A 19,715-nucleotide genomic window follows, 5' to 3' on the forward strand; every position below is an offset into this window, starting at 1 on the left:
TGGTCTAGGATGAGAAGGAACCTGTCAGATTTGATTAACTTGAATAATTTGAGGCTGGTGTGGTTGGAGAGATGGATAGAGCCAGATACATGTAAGCCACGTTAGGGAATACAGTGTGTGTCTTTGTGTCTGTGTGTTTTTGTGTACATGAGCACTTGCACACATGTGTGTTTAAAATAACATTGAAGTACAGAAAAATGCAAAAATGCACAAATGCAAAACTTGATGTATTTTCACAAAATGAGCAAACCTATGTGTGAAGCGCTCAGATAAAAACAATGTAATTGGCACCCCAGAAACTCTGTGTTTTCTAACCACTTCCTGACTTCTAATGCTGTAATGTACATTACATGTTCTTGGCTTTTTTTTTTTTTTTTATGCTCTTTTTTTTTTCTGTGCTTTTTTTTTTTTAAATTATTTATTTATTTATTTATGATAGTCACACACAGAGAGAGAGAGGCAGAGACAAGGCAGAGAGAGAAGCAGGCTCCATGCACTGGGAGCTCGATGTGGGATTCGATCCCGGGTCTCCAGGATCGCGCCCTGGGCCAAAGGCAAGCGCCAAACCGCTGCGCCACCCAGGGATCCCTGTTCTTGGCTTTTTAATAAATGGAATTATATAGTGTGTGTGAGAGCCATTCTTATCTATAGTTGTGTTTTACTCCTTTGTGTACTGTATAGAAAATAAATATTTTTTTAGAATAAGATTTATCCATTCTCTCTTTTTTTTTGTATCCATCTCTTGATGGATATTTGGATTGTTTCCTATTTGAGGCTTTGTGAACAATGATTAACATTCTTATATTAACATTCTTATATATGCTCCTATTTCATGTGGGTAAGAGTTTCTCTTTAGAATAGATATCTATGGGTGTAATTGTAGGGTCATGGGATATGTATCTCTTTAGTTTTACTGGGTAATGCCAACTGTTGTTCTAAAGTAGTTCGAATTTATACTCTTACCAGCCCATTGAAGGATTTTAAGCAGAGAATATGATCAGATTTATGTTTTTAAGAGATTACTATGGTTGTGTAGGGCAGACTAAGAAGGGATGTAGGATGATAGGATAGGAGATTGTTAATGGAAATTTTAATAAAGGCTGGAAGATTAGCTTCTATAGTGACAAAAATGATACACAATTATATCTGATATTGGAATTGCTAATGGATTCTATATTATAATCAACTGATGTGTTTTTGCATTCAAGCAATTGATCTTTGCCCCTTATGTTTCTGTCCTATTCAGCATTTACATAACAAGGCTTATGCATTTTTTTTTGGAAAAATTAATAGAAACTTAGTCTCCTCCATTAGAGTCAGTTTTATTCCAAGGATTTATACAATGTAACACATCCTGTTCAGACCTGTAAAGCAGTACATTTTATAGTAAGCAGTATGTTATAATAATTCATTTGGATTTGTACAAGTAATTTGGATTGTATGAGTTTGGCTTTATGAAATAACAACATAGAAGTATAACTGAAGGTAACTTTTCAAATCTAGATGTTAATTAACTTTTTAGATTACTGGTGTATAGTAATTGATTATTTATAGTGGTTACCTATGGAAATGATTGAAATTATAGCATGTTTATTTTTTAAAAAGATTTTATTTATCTGACAGAACACAAGCGGGGAGGGGGGAAGCAGCAGGCAGAGAGAGAGGGAAGGGGAGAGGGAGAAGCAGACTCCCTGCTGAGTAGGGAGCCCAATGCAGGGCTTGATCTCAGGATCATGACCTGAGCTGAAGGCAGACACAACCTACTGAGCCATCCAGGTGTCCCTAAAATTATAGCATGTTTAAATTTTAGTTTTCTTTTTGTCTTTTTAAAAACTATGGTAAAAAACATACAATATGAATTTGTCCTCTTAACACATTTTAGTGTACAGTAGAGTATTAATTGTATGTATATTTTTATACTAAATTTGTTTAGTTTTGATGTAAAATTTGATGTAAGTTCTTATTTCTGTGTTGGACTTTGTATGTACATTGTAATACTAAATTTGTTTAGTTTTGATGTAAAATTTGATGTAAGTTCTTATTTCTGTGTTGGACTTACAGATTTGCAGTCTGTTTAACTGTAGGTCATAGATAATTAGACTTGAATTACAAAATGTGGTGTCTGACAAAACAATTATGAGCATTTTCCTTTTATTTCAGAGTTTTCTTGGAGGCTTTTTTGGACCCATTTGTGAGATTGATGTTGTCCTTAATGATGGGGAAACGAGAAAAATGGCCGAAATGAAAACTGAAGATGGCAAAGTAGAAAAACACTATCTTTTCTATGATGGAGAATCTGTTTCAGGAAAGGTAAATCTTTTGCTTTTGAGAAGTATCTAGTTGTAGCACATTAGAATTATCAAAGTTGTCTGTGCTGTTTCTAAATTTGAATGATTTTGTTAGAGGTGGAAGGTTTTTTTGGGGGCGAGGGTTAGCTAAAATCCTTGATTCATTAGAACCTCTACAGGAAAGACTCTTAAAACTGGAAGGCTTACAGAGGCAAGGTCTAAAACTGCAAGCAGAATTTTATGTTTGTGACTTATGGACCTATTTTGCTTCAGTTTCTCCAGTAGGGCTGTGATTCATTGAGTTTGTTTTTCTTTTTACATTAAGTTGGGTTAGAGAGATTGAGGATAATTCTTTAGCATACCTTTAAATGTTTCTTTCTCATTCTTTGTACTTTATCTCTCTATCCTACTACCATTCTGTCTGTTGATCTCATTTCTTGGTACTCTATAGACAACTTAGTGTACATTTGGAATGTATCTATACATGGTAAGGTATATTTGTGATTCCTTTTGTAAGGTTTCACTTTTACCCCTTTTCCTTATTGGTTGATGTATAAAAACAATCTTATACCTTAGCGACTATGATTAATACTCATTAATCATAATTTTTTTTAAGTAGGCTCCACGGCAAACATGGGGCTTGAACTCATGACCCTGACTAATATTAAGAGTTGAGTCTGTAAGGGTGCCTGGATGGCTCAGTTGGTTGGGCAACCAACTCTTGATCCCAGCTGAGGTCTTGATCTTGGGGTCACGAGTTCAAGTGTTGGGCGAATGCCTGAATATGGAGCTTCCTTTATTATTTTTTAAAGATTTTATTTATTCATGAGACACAGAGAGAGGCAGAGACACAGGTAGAGAGAGAAGCAGGCTCCATGCAGGGAGCCCAATTTGGGACTCTATCCTGGGACTCCATCCTGGCACTCCAGGATCACGCCCTGGGCCAAAGGCAGGTACTCAACCACTGAGCCACGCAGTTGTCCCTGGAGCTTACTTTAAAAAATAAATAAATAAGTAAAAGTAATGTGCTCTACTGACTGAGCTAGGCAAGGTACCCCTTTTAGGTTGTTTTTAAGTCTAGTAGGGAACGCTCATTGTCTGGTTATCTGGGTAGTTAGGAGTCTGTGGCTGATGTTTACAGGACAAATAAAGGAAGATGGAATGTTTAAGGGGAATAAAGCTACTTCAGTGTGGTTTATAAAAAAAATAGTGGGCCTTTAGATTACATTTATCATCTTTTATACTTTTTTTTGCTCAAAAGGTACTCTACCTGGAATCTGATTATTTATTGGCCTGAGATTTTTTCCATTTTTAACCTTCTTATTGTAAAATAAAACACATATTGAAAACCACAAAACAAATAATCATAAGACATATCTTCTTGTAATCACCAATCAAGTAAAGAAGGAGAATTTTGCCTGTGTCTGATCCAAACATAGCCTCTTCCTTTTTAAAGAAACTACTATGCTGAGTTTTATAATAATAAAATTCTTCGTGTCTCTTTAGTCTTGCTCCCTTAAAAAGATTGATACGGCTTTTTAAATATCTTTTAATCTCGAATTTTCTCTTTATGCCTTTCTTATACTTTGAAGAATGTGGGAGACTTGAACTATAGAGTTCTCTGTGATTGCATACTCACGATACAGTTATTGACTATAAGTTGGTAGATGTATCTAGAAGCTTGATCAGAGTCAAATTCAGTTCTTCTGGCAAGAGTATATGTGGTGGTGTGTTTTTGTTTTTTTTATCAGAGGGGTACATGATGTTTGATTTTCTCTCTTTTGCAAGTGATGTAGCTGCTGTTAATATTGATTCCTGGCATACCTTTAGATGACTTAGGAGTACTTTGAAAAGAAAGCTTAAAAGAAAGAGAAGAAAACAAGCATTGGTTACCTGTGGCCCATTAAGGTAACATTCACTAAGAACAAGTGTAGGTTTTCTGAAATACTTGAGTATAATAAAAAGATCATTGAGTTCGAGTTGGAAGATCTAGCCTTGACCTTACCACTGTCTTGGTAGATAACTCTGGGCAGTCATTTAACGTTCTGGATCTCACCTTAAAATTAAGGAGGTTGGACTGAATAATTGGTTTCCAAACTTGGCTTTGTATTATGATGTCTCTATATAAAAATGCTTTCTACCTTAGATATAATTTTAAAGTTCTGAAAGTCTGACCTCCCACCCAAAGCAAGAATAAATCCCTTTTATGATATTCCTGACATGTGAATTTCTGTTTGCACACTTTTTTTCCTAGATTTTTTTTTTAAGAATTCTTTTTTTTTTTTCGAGCAGTTTTAGGTTTATAACAAAATTGAGAGGGAAGTACAGGTATTTCCTATATGCCTCCTGCCCCTACACACGCATAGTCTCTACCATTTTCTACATTACTTGCCAGAATGGTACAGTTCTTTTTTTTTTTTTTTTTAATAGTACAGTTCTTACCAAGGGTGAACCAATATTGACACATGATAATCACCCAAAGTCTGTAGTTTACCTGAGGGTTCACTCTTGGTGGTGTTATTCTGTGGGTTTGGACAAATGTATAATGATGTACATCCATCATTATAATATCATACAAGGTATTTCATTGCCCTAAAAATCCTCTTTGTTCTTCCTCTTCATCTCTTCCATCTTGCCTCCCAAACCCCTGACCTTTAACTCTGTCTTCATAGTTTTGCTTTTTGCAGAATGTCATGTAGTTGGAATCATACCGTATCTAGCTTCTTCATATTGGCTTCTTTCACGTAGTAATATACTTTGAAGGTGCCTCTATGTTTTTACAGCTTTATAGCTCATTTCTCTTTAGTGTTGAATAATATTCCATTGGCAGGAAGTACCACAGTTTATTTATCCATTCACCTACTGAAGGACATCTTGATTGCTTCCAATTTTTGGCAGTTATGAATGAAGCTACTATAAACATCTTTGTGCAGTTTTTTGTACAGGCATAAGTTTTCAACCCATTTGAATGAGTATCTAAGAGTGTGCTTGCTGGATTGTATGGTAAGCCTATCTTTAGCTCTGTAAGAAACTGCCAAGCTGTCTTCCAGCATAGTGCTACTATTTTGTATTCCTTCAGCAGTGAGTGAGAGTTCCTGTTGCTTCACATCCTTGCCAACATTTGGTGTTGTCAGCCTTTTGGATTTGGTCCATTTTAATAGGTGTATAGTGGTAGTACGATGTTGAACATCTTTCCTATGTTTATTTGCCAAGTGTATATCATCTTTAGTGAGGTGCCTGTTCAAATCTTCTGCCTACTTTTATTTATTTATTTTCTTCTGCCTACTTTTAAATTGGATTGTTTTCCTGTTGAATTTTAAGAGTTCTTGGTATGTTTTGGATAATAGCCCTTTATCAGATGTGTTTTCTGCACATTTTTTTCTCAGTCTATGGCTTGTCTTCTCATGGTCTCATTCTCTTGATACTAATTTTGATTTCCCTGACGTCCACTGAAGTCGAGCAACCTTTCATAGACTTATTGGCCATTTGATATCTTTTATGAAGTGTGCCTATTCAAGTTTTGGGGGGATGGTGAGGAGAGCTCGTTTTTCTACTCAGTTGACTTTTTTTTTCATTGATGCATAATATTTTTTTGTATGTTCTTGGTAAGAGGCTTTTATGCTTCTCTATACAGAGTCCTTTGTATATGTTTTGTAAATATTTTCTCTCACTTTCTGGTATGACTTTTCACTATCTTACTTACATAGTATCTTTTGATGAATGATTCTTAAATTTAATATACTACAAATGTTATGTTTCCTTTTTGTTAGTGTGTTTTGTGTCCTATTTAAGAAATCTTTGCCTACCTTATGGGCATGAAGATATTCTCCTGTAAAAAGATTCTTTTTATTTTACACTTCACATTTAGATCCTTAGTTTGCTTGGAGTTGCTTTTGTCTGTGTGACATGGAAGTTAAAGCTAGATTTTTTTTTACTCCTCTGTATGGATATCTCACAAACCCAAAACTTTTAATCCTTTCTTTCACTGTACTACAGTATCACCTTTGTCATAAACAGCGGTTGTGTGGTTCTTTTCCAACCTCTCTGTTCTGTTCCATTGGTCTATTTGCAACATTTACTTTCTTCTCTTTTTTTAAAAAATAGCCTATTGAGTATAATTCACAGACCATGAAATTCACCCTATTAAAGTGTGCACGTCAGTGTTTTTACTGTATTTGCAGAATTGTGCAACCATCACTTCTAATTCTGTAATATTTTCATCACCCCAAAAGAAACACCATACCATTAACATTCATTTCCTTAATGCCATAAATTGAATAGTTGTGCCATCATAAAATTCATGTGTTGAAACCTAGTATTGTGATGGTATTTGGAGATGAGACCTTTGGAACATGACTAGGTCATGAGGACAGAGCCCTCATGAATGGGATTAGTTCTCTTATATCCCTTGTACCTTCAGCCATATAAGAACACAATGAAAAGATAGCCATCTGTGAACCAGAAAGAGAGTTCTGCTGTACATTGATTTAGAACTTCCTAGCCTCCAGAACCGTGAGCAATAAATTTCTGTTGTTAATTAGCCACCCTGTCTACAGTATTTTGTGACAGTAGCTTCAATGAACTGAAACTCCTGGTAACCACTAATTTACAAATCTGATTTCTTTCTTTATGGATTGGTCTACTCTGGAATTTTATATAAATGGAATCAAAATATGTAGCTTTTTATGTCTGGCTCCTTTCATTTAGCGTGATGCTTTAAAAGTATATTCTTTTACTTAAAAAAATGGTAAAAAATATATATAATAAAATTTGCCATTTTAACCATTCCTAAGTGTACAGTTCAGTGGCATTAATTACATTCACAAGGTTGTACAACCAGTCACCACTATTTACAAAATTTGTTCATTACCCCAAACAGAACCTTTGTTAAACAATAACTTAGTGAAGACAGTTCAGAGAATGTAAGGACATTTGGTTTTCTACTTTTTGACTATTACAGATAATGCTGTACATTGTGTACACATTTTTGCGTGAATGTATGTATTCATTTCTCTTGGGTATAGAAATGGAATTGCTGAGTCATATGTTAACTTTGTGTTTAACTTTTAGAACCACTAATCTTTTCCAAAGCTGCTGCTCCATTTTACATTCTTTCCAGCAATGTATGAGGGTTCCAGCTTCTTTGCTTTCTTGGCAGTACTAAACATATTCTGTATTTTTTATTGCCATTTTAGTGAGTATGAAGTGGCATCTCATTATGGTTTTGGTTTGCGTTTCCCTAATGACTAATACTGAGCATCTTTGCACATGCTTATTGCCGGAGAAATCTTTGGAGAAATGTCTATTTGTATGCTTTGACCATTTTTTATTTGGTTGTCTTTTTATTGTGAGTTGTAAGAGTTCTTTATATATGCTGGATACAAGTCCACTATCAGTTATATTCCACAAATATTTTTTCCTGTTCTCTGAATTGTCTTTACTTGTCCGTCCTTCCTTCCTTCCTTCCTTCCTTCCTTCCTTCCTTCCTTCCTTCCTTCCTTCGTCATGTCTTTGAATTACTAAAGGTTTAAATTTTGATGAAGTCTAAATTTGTGTCTTTTTGTTTGATTGCTCATGCATTGGTTTTATCTAGGAAATCACTGCCCATCCAGAGCAGTGAGGATTTACACCCATGCGTTCTTCTGAGAATTTTGTAATTTTACCTCTTTCATTTGAGGTCTTTGATCAATTCAAGTTAATATTTGTATATGGCATGAGGTAGGGATCCAACTTCATTCTTTTGTATGTTGACATTCAGTTCTAGCACTATTGTTAAAAAGAATGTTTTAGGACTCCTATAGCATACACTTTTTTTTTTTTTGCATACACTTTTTTTAAATAAAGATTTTATTTATTTATTTATTCATGAGAAATAGAGAGAGGCAGAGACACAGACAGAGAGAGAGGCAGAGAGAGACAGAAGCAGGCTCCATGCAGGAAGCCTGACAGGGGACTCGATCCTGGGTCTCCAGGATTATGCCCTGGGCCTAAGGCAGGCGCCAAACCGCTGAGCCACCCAGGTGTCCCGCATATACTTTTTAAAGTTAGAATTAATTGCTATCTGTTAAAAGGTTTTTTTTTTTTTTTTTTTTTTAAGATTTATCTCTTTATTCATTCAGAGAGAGCGAAGAGAGAGGCAGAGACACAGGCAGAGGGAGAAGCAGGCTCCATGCAGGAAGCCCAATGTGGGACTCGATCCTGGGTCTCCAGGATCACACCCCGGGCTGCAGGCAGTGCTAAACCACTGCGCCACCGGGGCTGCCCTGTTAAAAGTTTTTTGGAGCGTTTTTGGAGCATTTCTTAAGATAAATTGGACTATTTAGATTATTAAAAGATAGAGAAATTCTTAAAAGATACTTAGATTTTTTTTTAAACCTTAGGTAGATTATCTACTGCTTTGGTTCATGTTCAAGTGGCAAATCTTCCTTAAGTCTGGAACAGTTGGACTATATCCTGAATTTTTTTTATGCTTTAAGAATATATTTAAGCTGGGTTTCTTCTTTTAAAAATATAGTTTGTATCACTATACCTTCTGAGTAATTCTGAAAGTCTTACTGATTAATTATTGAGTTACAATAATTGTGAAAAATTTCATAGTAATTCGGGTATATTTTTGGTGGGTTCATAAGATATAATTCCTTAACATTCTTTTAGATTGGTTAGTGATAAATTGTTTTAAAGTGGTGGTGCCAGTGCCAAGTCACCTAACGTAAACTCTATTCCTTGTTACAAAAGTGAACACAGGCATATGCTTATTCTGAGATTATAGGGATTTATAGTTTAATTTTTTAAACAAAGAATATTATTGCAGTATCTTTCACCAAAATGAATATGGACCATATTCTTCTGGCAGCAGTTGGAAATTAATTTTGGATAACCACAATATCCAGCAACAATAAAGTGCAAATATCTTGGCAATTCACTATAAATGATACTATAAATGGTATGTAGTACATTGATAGATGTTTGTCTTAATTACAATATAGATGAATTTTACTCCTTATACAGTTTCTGAAGACAGCATTATTTGAGACATCTACAAAATATTATATGCTGAAGAATGAGCTTTGAGATTGGCTTGTTAGAGCAGTGAATATGTTTTATATACAGATTGTTTTCCTACGTTTTGTTTCATGGCCTTTCTTAAAAAAAAAAAGACATGAGCAGGAAGGAGAGGGAGGAGCAGGCTCCGCACAGAGCAGGGAGCCTGATGTGGGGCTCCATCCCAGGACCGCAAGATCATGACCTGAACCAAAGGCAGATGCCTAACTGACTGAGCCACCCAGGCATCTTTCATGGCTTTTTTTTTTTTTTTTTAAAGATTTTATTTACTTATTCATGAGAGACAATGAGAGAGAGACAGAGACACAGGCAGAGGGAGAAGCAGGCTCCATGCAAGGAGCCCGATGTGGGACTCGATCCCGGATGCCAGGATCACGCCCTGAGCGGAAGGCAGACGCCCAACCACTGAGCCACCCAGGTGTCCCCTTTCATGGCCTTTTAAACATGTATACATAGTCTCACATTTCTCAAATTACTTATTAATAGTAAAGGGAAAAAATAGTAACTTTGTATTGAAGAAATCTGGTATATTACCCTAACTCAAAGTTAAAATCACCAATTGGCATCATCTACTTCATAATAAGATACACTGTAAAGGACACAACTTCATTTCTGTGGTATTCTTGGGAAAAATGCATAAGCTGAGTCTAACTGTGATAAAATATCAAACAAACCCAAATTGAGGGATGTTCTAAAAAATAAGTAACTTGTAGTCTTAAAAAATATCAAGGTCAAGAAAGGCAATGACTGGGGGCACCTGGGTGGCTCAGTTGGTTAAGTGTCTGATTCTTGATTGTGGCTCTGGTCATGATTTCTGGGATCTGAGATTGAGCCTCACTCATGTTGGGCTCCACATTGAGTATATAGAGCCTGCTTAAAATTCTCTCCCTTTCCTTCTGCCCTGCCTTACCTGCTTGTGCACACGCTCTCTCTCAAAAAAAAAAAAAAAAAAAGGCAATGACTGAGGAATGTTTGAGATTGAAGGAGATTAAGGGGGGCACCTGGGTGGCTCAGTGGTTGAGTGTCTGCCTTTGGCTCAGGTCGTGACCCTGAGGCCCTGGGATTGAGTCCTGCATCCCTGCTCAGTGGGGAGCCTGCTTTTCCCTCTGCCTATGTCTCTCCCTCTCTCTGTGAAAAAATAAATAAATAAAATAAATCTTAAAAAAATAATAAAGGAGATTAGGAGAGATGGCTACATGTAACGTGATCCTGGATTGGAGCCAGGACAGGAGGGGGAAAGGGTGTAAAGTATATTATTGGGACAGTTGTTGGAATTTGAATATAAACTATAGAGTTATAAGTGTCCTGATTTTGATAATTCCCCTGTAATTATGTAAGAGATTATTTTCTTAGGTGCACATGAAGTGTTTATGGGTAGAGGAGCATGACGTCTCCAAATTACTCTCAATTGTGGAAAAAAGTTGTATATGTATGCATGCATCTGTGTATATGTAGAGAAAAATGATAAATCATGTGGGACAAAATACAAACATGAATCTAAATAATGGTTATGTGGGATTTCCTTGTGCTGTTCCTGGAACTACATTGTAAGTTTGGAATTACAATAAAAGTTATAAAAGTATAACAGAGTTAGTATTAAAATTCTTTAACTCAGTTCACAGTCATAGTTTTATTTACGTTTCTATGTTCCCTTGGAGAACAGCTTTTAAATAAAAATGCTTAATTATGCCTTCCAACTCTGGGATCCTTCAGATTCCAGAATATCTTGCATTAGTCTTAAAAGCAACTGTGTTTTGACATTGGCGGGAAACCAAGGACAATTTCAGAGGTTAGGCAGTTTGGTAGAAAAATGGAATAACTTTATATTTCTACCTTAAAAATAGGATTTCAAAGTGTTTTTTGAAGAACTGTAAAATTCTAAAAATATCAGACACAGCCATGTTCAAATGAAGACATTTCCCAAAACTGTTGCCAAATAGCATTTAAAATGTATTGTTTTTATGTGCTTTATTAGTATAAATTAAAGAATAGCTCTAATTACTGCCTGGCTTATGAAATAACTCGAGTTAGGCTTGTTTAATTTGTGGTTCAAAGCTAAAATGCGACTTTTTGTGTATGTGAAGCCTGCAGGTATACTTTTTTTTTCCTTTAAGTATTTTTCTGACTTTGAAAGTATTATTTGCCTATTATAAAAAACCAAAATCTTAAAAACTACAAAGAAGAAAACAAAATTACTCATATTATATATCCCAGAAATAATTGCTTTAAGAGTATCTCTTTTATGTAGTTTTTAAAAATCTAATTGGCGTTATGCTTGTATACAATTTGAGCATGCTGGGATCCCTGGGTGGAACAACGGTTTGGCACCTGCCTTTGGCCCAGGGCATGATCCTGGAGACCAGGGATTGAGTCCCACGTCGGGCTCCCTGCATGGCGCCTACTTCTCCCTCTGCCTATGTCTCTGCCTCTCTCTCTCTCTCTCTCTTTCTGTGTCTATCATGAATAAATAAATAAGATCTTTTAAAAAAAATTTTGACCATGCTTCCTTCATGTAACATATCATGCACATCTTCCCACATCATTAAAAATTCTTTGATCTTATTATTTTTAAACTTTAATAATATTCCATCATATGATGTACCATAATTTATTTATTTACTTCTTTTTTCTGAGAAATTAATTTGGAAGGCAAGTAACTAACTTGTTCTGGGTACAGATATGGAAGATAGAGAAAAGTGAGTATTTTAGTATAGTTTACAGAAGGAAGTAATTGGATTTTTGTTTTTATTGGCCCTTGATTACTGTTACCTTTAGAGAAGCATTATTTAAAAACGCTTTCAAGAGTCATGTTAATATTTTTATAGTAAAAAATAAATCTGAGGGATCCCTGGGTGGCTCAGCGGTTTGGCGCCTGCCTTTGGCCCAGTGCCTGATCCTGGAGACCCCGGATCAAGTCCCACATCAGGCTCCCTGCATGGAGCCTGCTTCTCCCTCTGCCTGTGTCTCTGCCTCTCTCTCCGTGTCTTTCATGAATAAATAAATAAAATTAAAAATAAATAAATCTGAAAGTACACTTTTTTGTGTTAGCTAATCCTTAAACATTTGGAAAAAATTTTAATATGTATGTGCTTTATAGATATTTAGTCAAATTAAAAATTTATAAAATTTTAAAAAATGATAAAATTAAGGTTTCCATTTGGCAGATGTGAATTTAGGGATTTCCAGATTATATATTTTACTTCAAAAATATGTAAGCTAAGTCATACTCAAATTAAATCTTTAGACATTCTGTTTTTAGCATTAGTAGCAGATTCAGTGGAATAAACATTGCTTTTAAGGTTAGAAATTAAAATATATTTTTGGTTTTAAAGAGCTAAAAGTGATCTTTTAGGTAAATTCTTCAAATCAGTGATTACATTAAAATGCTATTGTGTAGAATTGTTTAACTATTTGACCAGAAAACACATTTGATTAGTTGCAAATTTTCCCTTTTTTTGATTTGAGTCTGTATAGTTCTCCAGCTTATAAAGAATTCCTTCCTAACAAAACAGGTACTTTTAAGCACATGTATGAGTGATTGTGTATGAGTAAGTTATAAGTTCTCTGGCGCTATAAAGTCATAATGATCTAGGTATGTGGTGGTATCTCAAACTTGAGAAATGAGTATCTGAAATACTTAAATATCACATTCATCTGGAAGGAATCTATTAGGCCCACTCAAAGGATTGTTAACATCTTAAAATTTCATGTTTTGGCAGGTAAACCTAGCCTTTAAGCAACCTGGAAAGAGGCTAGAGCACCAAGGAATTAGAATTGAATTTGTAGGTCAAATTGGTGAGTTTTAAATAGTATTACTTTTTTTTTTCCTTAATGATAACCAAGTTTGAAGAGGGTTGGATTTGGCACTTAAATACTTGAATTAGAGCTTAGCTTTATGGAAGGAAGGAATTGATTTTGCATAAAAAAGAGGATAATATTATTTTATAAACACTAAATCATGTTTTTTTAAGTTGTGTTAAATGATATTTGACTCTTCCTGTTATTATTTGTTATTAACCTTAATTACTAAAAATGAAAGGAATTATGTAAGCTACCAGCCTTGGAAAATAATTCAAGTAAATTAGTCGACTCACTGAAATTTCCATCTGCCTACAATTTTCACCAGCTTTACAATTACCAGTGTCACCTTCATCCTTCGCCTTTAATTACCCATGCCATTTGTATTCCTAACCTAGTGTGCCTATTGCCAGCCTCACCTGTCAAGAAAATTCTATGTGAAAAGGAAAGGTGTAATTTCTTCTTGACTTAGATCAGCTTGTGTACATTTCCACACATGTATTTCAGAGGCATTCTTGGTTTAGTAGGAGTTAAACTGGATAAATCTTTTGGTACTACACATTCAAGAAGAGAAAAGAAAATGGGTCTTTCTAATACCATGTACATAGCTAGATTTTAAATCTAGCTTTCTAAAGATCTACATTTTTAAAGTACCAAAATTAGAATTGGTAGATATTTGTTTATCTACTACAGATGAGATTATACTTGAGGGGCAAATTATAATAATTCATTGATAGTTGATAAGTCTTTTGTATATTATAGTTTTATCAAGGTAACATATTTGCCTAACTAAAGCAAAACAACAAATGCTTTTTGCCTTGAAGGGAGGAAGTTCAGATAATTGCTGGAAATGTTTCTGTTAAAACAGCTTCATATTGGACAAACCCTACTACGTTAAAGGAATGAATAAATTTTTTATGATAGATATTTTCATTGTGCTGTGCGCCTTGAATTTTTTTATGCTTAGGTGGAGCATAATGAGGAGGATAATGGAATTTATATCATAGCTCTAGTATCTTAGAGACAAGTCCAACTAATTCTTTTGGTAAAAATTATTTGCTTTGGAGTTAGAAGTTTGGGTTTTAATGAAATAGATATAAAATGTAATTGGTCCTTTTTGTTTTTTAAAATTTCTTAGAACTTTTCAATGACAAGAGTAATACTCATGAATTTGTAAACCTAGTGAAAGAACTAGCCTTGCCTGGAGAATTGACTCAGAGCAGAAGTTATGATTTTGAATTTATGCAAGTTGAAAAGCCTTATGAATCTTACATCGGTGCCAATGTCCGCTTGAGGTATGAATGTGTTTTAACAGCTATAGTTGGTGTCAAAACCAGAAAGTAATGGCTACTATTGAATGTCTTATTAGAACTTCTAATTATAATTCTGGACTGATATGCTTCAGATTTTTAAGAATTCTGCCAAATAGTTTTGTCTAGCTAATGCTCATCTGAGGTAATAAGAGCCTTCTATCATAGATTTAGAGAACCCCAACATGAGAAGTTTTAGTCATATACTTCCTTGGTATGAATCCTCTTCCAGGTACTTCCTTTGTCTCATAAACAGAATTACCTCAAAATCCATTCGTTTCCCAGCAAATCTCATTTGACATATATTTAAGAAGCGATGAGATTTCCTCAGGTAGGCATGACCATAGCACTTCAAACGCATCTAAAAAGTATGTACGTTATTCTTAATATTGCACTTTGTATTTTTTTTTTTATGGTAGGGGAATTTAAAAATTAGAACTCTTTCATGAAGTAAGTTGATCCCAAAGGATCAGCAAGGAGAAAGCTGGGTTGCAATTAATTTTTGCTTATTTAAAACACTAAAATTTATCATGAGATTTAACTTATCTCTCCTTGACTTTGTAGGTATTTTCTTAAAGTGACAATAGTAAGAAGACTGACAGACTTGGTAAAAGAATATGATCTTATTGTTCACCAGCTTGCCACATACCCGGATGTTAACAACTCTATTAAGATGGAAGTGGGTATTGAAGATTGTCTACACATAGAATTTGAATATAATAAATCAAAGTAAGTACTTTTAACAACGGATAACTTAAATGTTTGGGGAAAATGAAGAAATAAGCTTTGCAGGTCTTTGTAAATTGGTCAAAGTAAGGATAGAATTGAAATTAATGTTAATGGTCCAGCAGACTCTCTGAGTGACAAAAGTATTTTCAGACTCAGCACAGGTGTCTTTCATATTCATTTCTTAAGTCTGTGCTTAGTGATTTTTTTGTAGAGGATCTTATCATCTCAAAAGGCAACTAATCCCTTCTATCTAAAAAATTTACCTTTCTGGGTTGATAGAACTTTAGCCTAGTTACCTCTTTAAAACTAAACAAAAATACTTTTTTCCTGCCTACATAAGCAATACGTTTTCATTATTGAAAATTTTAGCAATATAAAAAAACCACGTTTCAAATTTTATTTGATATGTTTATTATTTTTACCACTTAGTCATAATTATCTTGTATATCTCTTGTATATCTTTCCATGGGAGAGGGAAAGATACGTATTATGTTGTATTTTTACAGGAGTGGGCTCCTGTTTTGTTTATTGTTTAATGCTTTTTTAAACTTTATTATAAAAAAATTCAAGCATAGTCCAAAGTACATGAACAGTGCAGTGAATCCTCAGGTGCTCAGTGCTCAGCTCCAGCAGTTGTCAGTACACAGATCTGTTTTACTGGATCCAGCCCCGACACTCCCACGAGATAATATTGAAGCCAATTCCAGACATAGAATTTTATCCATAAAGATTGTGTATCATTTTTAATGTAACTATAATACTGTTATAAATGTCTTTTTTTCCCATGTGCTTTGTTCAAATCAGTATCCAGACAAAATTTGTTCAAATACATGGCATCCAGACACACTGGTTGTTTGACTCTTAAATTTCTTTTAGTTTATGGGGTGCCCTGGTGGCTCTCAGTCAGTTAAGCCTTGATCTTCAGCTCAGGTCGTGGTCCTGGGGTCCTGGGATCCTGGGATCAAGCTCTATGTCTGGCTCCCTGCTCAGTGGGGAGCCTGCCTCTCCCTTGGTTACCCCTCCCACTACTCTCTCTCTCTCTCTCTCTCTCTCTCTCTCAAATAAATAAATAAAATCTTTATTTTTTATTTTTTAAAGATTTTATTCATCTATTTTTGACAGACAACCTTTTGTTACATGACTTTTATTAGTTGCCACTCGCCAGTTTATGTCACTTTTAAGAATGTGATATAAGTATGCCTTCAGAGTCTTAAATTATATCGTTAATAAAATTATCAGATTGTTTAGGACCTAAAAAGTTGTCACTGGAAGCCTCCCTTCAGGATGACATAATTACATTGGTCAACTCCTGGGATGTTATTCTGAGATCCAAACCTGGGAGAAGGTTAAAAAGCCCTCTGGGTATTGTAATTTCCAGGTTTATTACCACATCATTTCAGAGTTTGTGGGAAAGGACTTTGATGACTTGTTATCATAGCAATAAACCTGCCCACTTTTTGTGGGCAAGTGCTTTGTTAGCTGCACTATCCTAGCATTTAGAGTAACAGGACACTAAACTCTTGTGTAGAATTTTAATGTTCAGAAACATCTTTATACACCAAATAAATATCGCAAGCATAACAATCTTAATTTTCTGTGCTTAACTTCTTTGGAAACTAATCTCTAAGTAAATGACCCATCAGTTAATCAGGCTAATTCTTCCCTTTGAGGTATATTGATGGTCAAGTAAAAGCTTGATTCCTATTTTTATAGTAAAATGATGGGAAAAAAAGAACATGGTTTTTGTGGTTTTTTTTGTTTTTTTTTTTTTAAGATTTTATTTATTTGAGGGATCCCTGGGAGGCGCAGCGGTTTAGTGCCTGCCTTTGGCCCAGGGCGCAATCCTGGAGACCCGGGATCGAATCCCACGTCGGGCTCCCAGTGCATGGAGCCTGCTTCTCCCTCTGCCTGTGTCTCTGCCTCTCTCTCTCTGTGTGTGACTATCATAAATAAATACAAAAAAAAAATTAAAAAAAAAAGATTTTATTTATTTGAGAGCATGAGCAGGGGGAAGGGCAGAGGGACAGGGACAAGTGGACTCCCTGCTGACAAGGAGCCAGACATAGGGCTGTATCTCAGGACCCCGAAATCATAACCCAAGCCAAAGTCAGACACTTAACCAACAAAGCCAACCAGGAACCCCCCAAATGGTATTTTATTCCTAGTTACTGCCCTAAAGATGTCTGCTAAAGCCTTTCGGGACATATTTCACCTTTTTTTTTTTTTTTTTTTTTAAGATTGATTTATTTATTTGAGAGAGAGAGAGAGCGAGCAAATGAACACGTGCATGAGCAGAGGGAGAAAGAGGGTGAGAAAATCCAAAGCAGACTTTATACTGAGCCCAAAGTCCAATGTGGGGCTCGATCTCACGACTCCGATTAAACCTGAGCTGAAACCAAGAGTCGGATGCTTAACTGACTGTGCTATGCCACTCGGGTGCCCCTCTATGTTTTCATATTTTTTAAGTTGATTTTTAGTAAATGAGGTATGTTCTTTCCCCAAAGGTATCATCTAAAGGATGTGATTGTTGGAAAAATTTACTTTTTATTAGTAAGAATAAAAATCCAACATATGGAGTTGCAGCTGATCAAAAAAGAGATCACAGGAATTGGTAAGTCAAAAAGAATATTTGAATTAAAATTCCTGTTTTAAAAATTTTTAAATCTTAAAATATTGTTTAGACATAACATAAATATACATATTAATACTAACTTTGATACTTAATATTGCTTAATGTTTATGCTTTTTTTAAAAATTAATTTTTAAATAAGTTATAAATTCACATGGTTCAAAAATAAATGATAAAAGACTATATATAGTAAAAAGCATCCTATTTGTAGTACTCCATTTACTCATAAGTCATATGTTTGTAAGTTTTAAAATGCTTCTTGATATTTATACGTATACAAAGTATCTCTATATTATACCTCCCACCCCCCACCCCCGCCTTTAAGTTAAATGTTTATGTACAATGTATATTTTGCTTTTTCAGTTAACATATTAGAGATCTTTGCATATCAGTGTGTAGAGTACTTTCTCATCTTTTTTGTAGTATTCCTTTCTGTGGGTTTACTAGAATTTTACCAGTCTGCTACAGGTTGTTTCCAGTCATTTGCTATTCCAAACAGTGCTTCATAATGTCATTTTGCATGTATGCAAGTGTGTTTGCAAGATGAAAAACTTAAAAAGTAGAATTGTTATTTCAAGGAGTATATTCTTTTGTGACTTTGATACATATCAGTTTGTCCTCTTTGAGGGTTGTACCAGTTTGCATTACTACCAGCAAGGATGTAGAAGAGTGCCTCTTTTCCTCCTGTTCTTACCAACACATTATAAAAGTTTTTAGCTGATCTGATGGGTAGGGGAAAAAATTGCTTGTTGTAGTTTTAATTTAGTTTTCTCATTCTTAATGAGGGTAAGCATCTTCTCATGTATATAAAAGCTATTTGTATTTCTTTCTGTACCGACTGCCTATCCATATCCTTTGTTCCATCTCTATTGGATTATTGGTCTTTTCTTACTGATTTGTAGAAACTCTTTATATATTAGGGAAAGCAGTTCCTTTTTCTGTATTAAAAGCAGCAAAAATTTCTCTTGTTTGTCTTGCTTATGATGGTTTTTGCCATGTAGAAGTTCTCTTTGTTTGTGTAGTAAAATTTACCAGGTTTTCCTTTTATACTCTCTAGGTTTTGTGCCACAGAAAGGCCTTTTTCACACTGAGGTTCTAAATATAATTTTTTTGTGCTTGATTCTCCTAAAATAATATAGTTTTGAGATTTTGTTTAAATTTTTAATTTATTTGGAATGTATCTTGATAGGGATCCAACTTTAGTTTTTTCCAGATGGCTGACCAGTTGCCCCAGAATTATTTTTAACTGCTTTTTAACTTTAATTAGTGTATAGATTTAATTTGTTTCCTTTGTTGGATTTTTGTTGAAAATGATTTTAGGCAACACTTTTTAAGAATTTATAATTGGAGTCATAATTAGAAACATCTGTGATCTTAATCTCCATTTTCACCTAATAAAAGTTTAAATGATTTAAAGATATTAAATTCAAATGTCAAAAAAAAATAAAATCAAATGTCGGGTTCCTTTTTGTTATTTAAAAAGAAATTATTTAAACATTGTTTTGGTTAAAAAATTGTGCTGATTCTAGAAAAGTTTAAATAAAAAATAATCTGTACCCATTCAGAACAGAGTTTAATTAGTCTTTGCATATTATATATTTTACAACATTGGGATCATTAATGTATGTTTCAGTATGCTTTTTTATTTATCATATCATTGACTTTTTGCAGATGACTGGGGTCAAATAATCTCTTAAAAGTCAAATACCCAAATTTAAGAGAACTATATCAATAGTTCTCAGAACTCAGTTTGATGTTTTCTCCATTTAAAGTTAACTAACTGAAAGAAGAGTTTGGATATTGCAGAGAAACCTAGCATGACGGTGGTTATTTCTGATGTGTATTGCTGGTTTCTATTTTAGTAGATATTAGAAATGATAGAAGGAACTCTATGGAGAA

At 34.5% G+C, this 19,715-nt stretch overlaps 1 protein-coding gene across 3 annotated transcripts in view; it reads left to right on the top strand.

Moving 5' to 3' along the window:
• VPS26A (VPS26 retromer complex component A) overlaps nt 1–19,715 on the top strand; it is a 31,410-nt gene that overhangs the window by 4,599 nt on the left and 7,096 nt on the right. For 2 of the 3 annotated variants that reach the window (XM_026003759.2, XM_072756210.1), the window contains exons 2-6: nt 2,161–2,310; nt 13,070–13,145; nt 14,287–14,443; nt 15,023–15,187; nt 17,692–17,798. In XM_026003759.2, coding sequence (XP_025859544.1) covers nt 2,161–2,310; nt 13,070–13,145; nt 14,287–14,443; nt 15,023–15,187; nt 17,692–17,798 — 655 coding nt within the window. The remainder of the gene's footprint in view (nt 1–2,160; nt 2,311–13,069; nt 13,146–14,286; nt 14,444–15,022; nt 15,188–17,691; nt 17,799–19,715) is intronic. The other variant, XM_072756211.1, reaches the window with a different exon arrangement.

This window comes from Vulpes vulpes, chromosome 4 (assembly GCF_048418805.1).
Source record: "Vulpes vulpes isolate BD-2025 chromosome 4, VulVul3, whole genome shotgun sequence".
In the NCBI taxonomy this organism is placed as follows: domain Eukaryota; kingdom Metazoa; phylum Chordata; class Mammalia; order Carnivora; family Canidae; genus Vulpes; species Vulpes vulpes.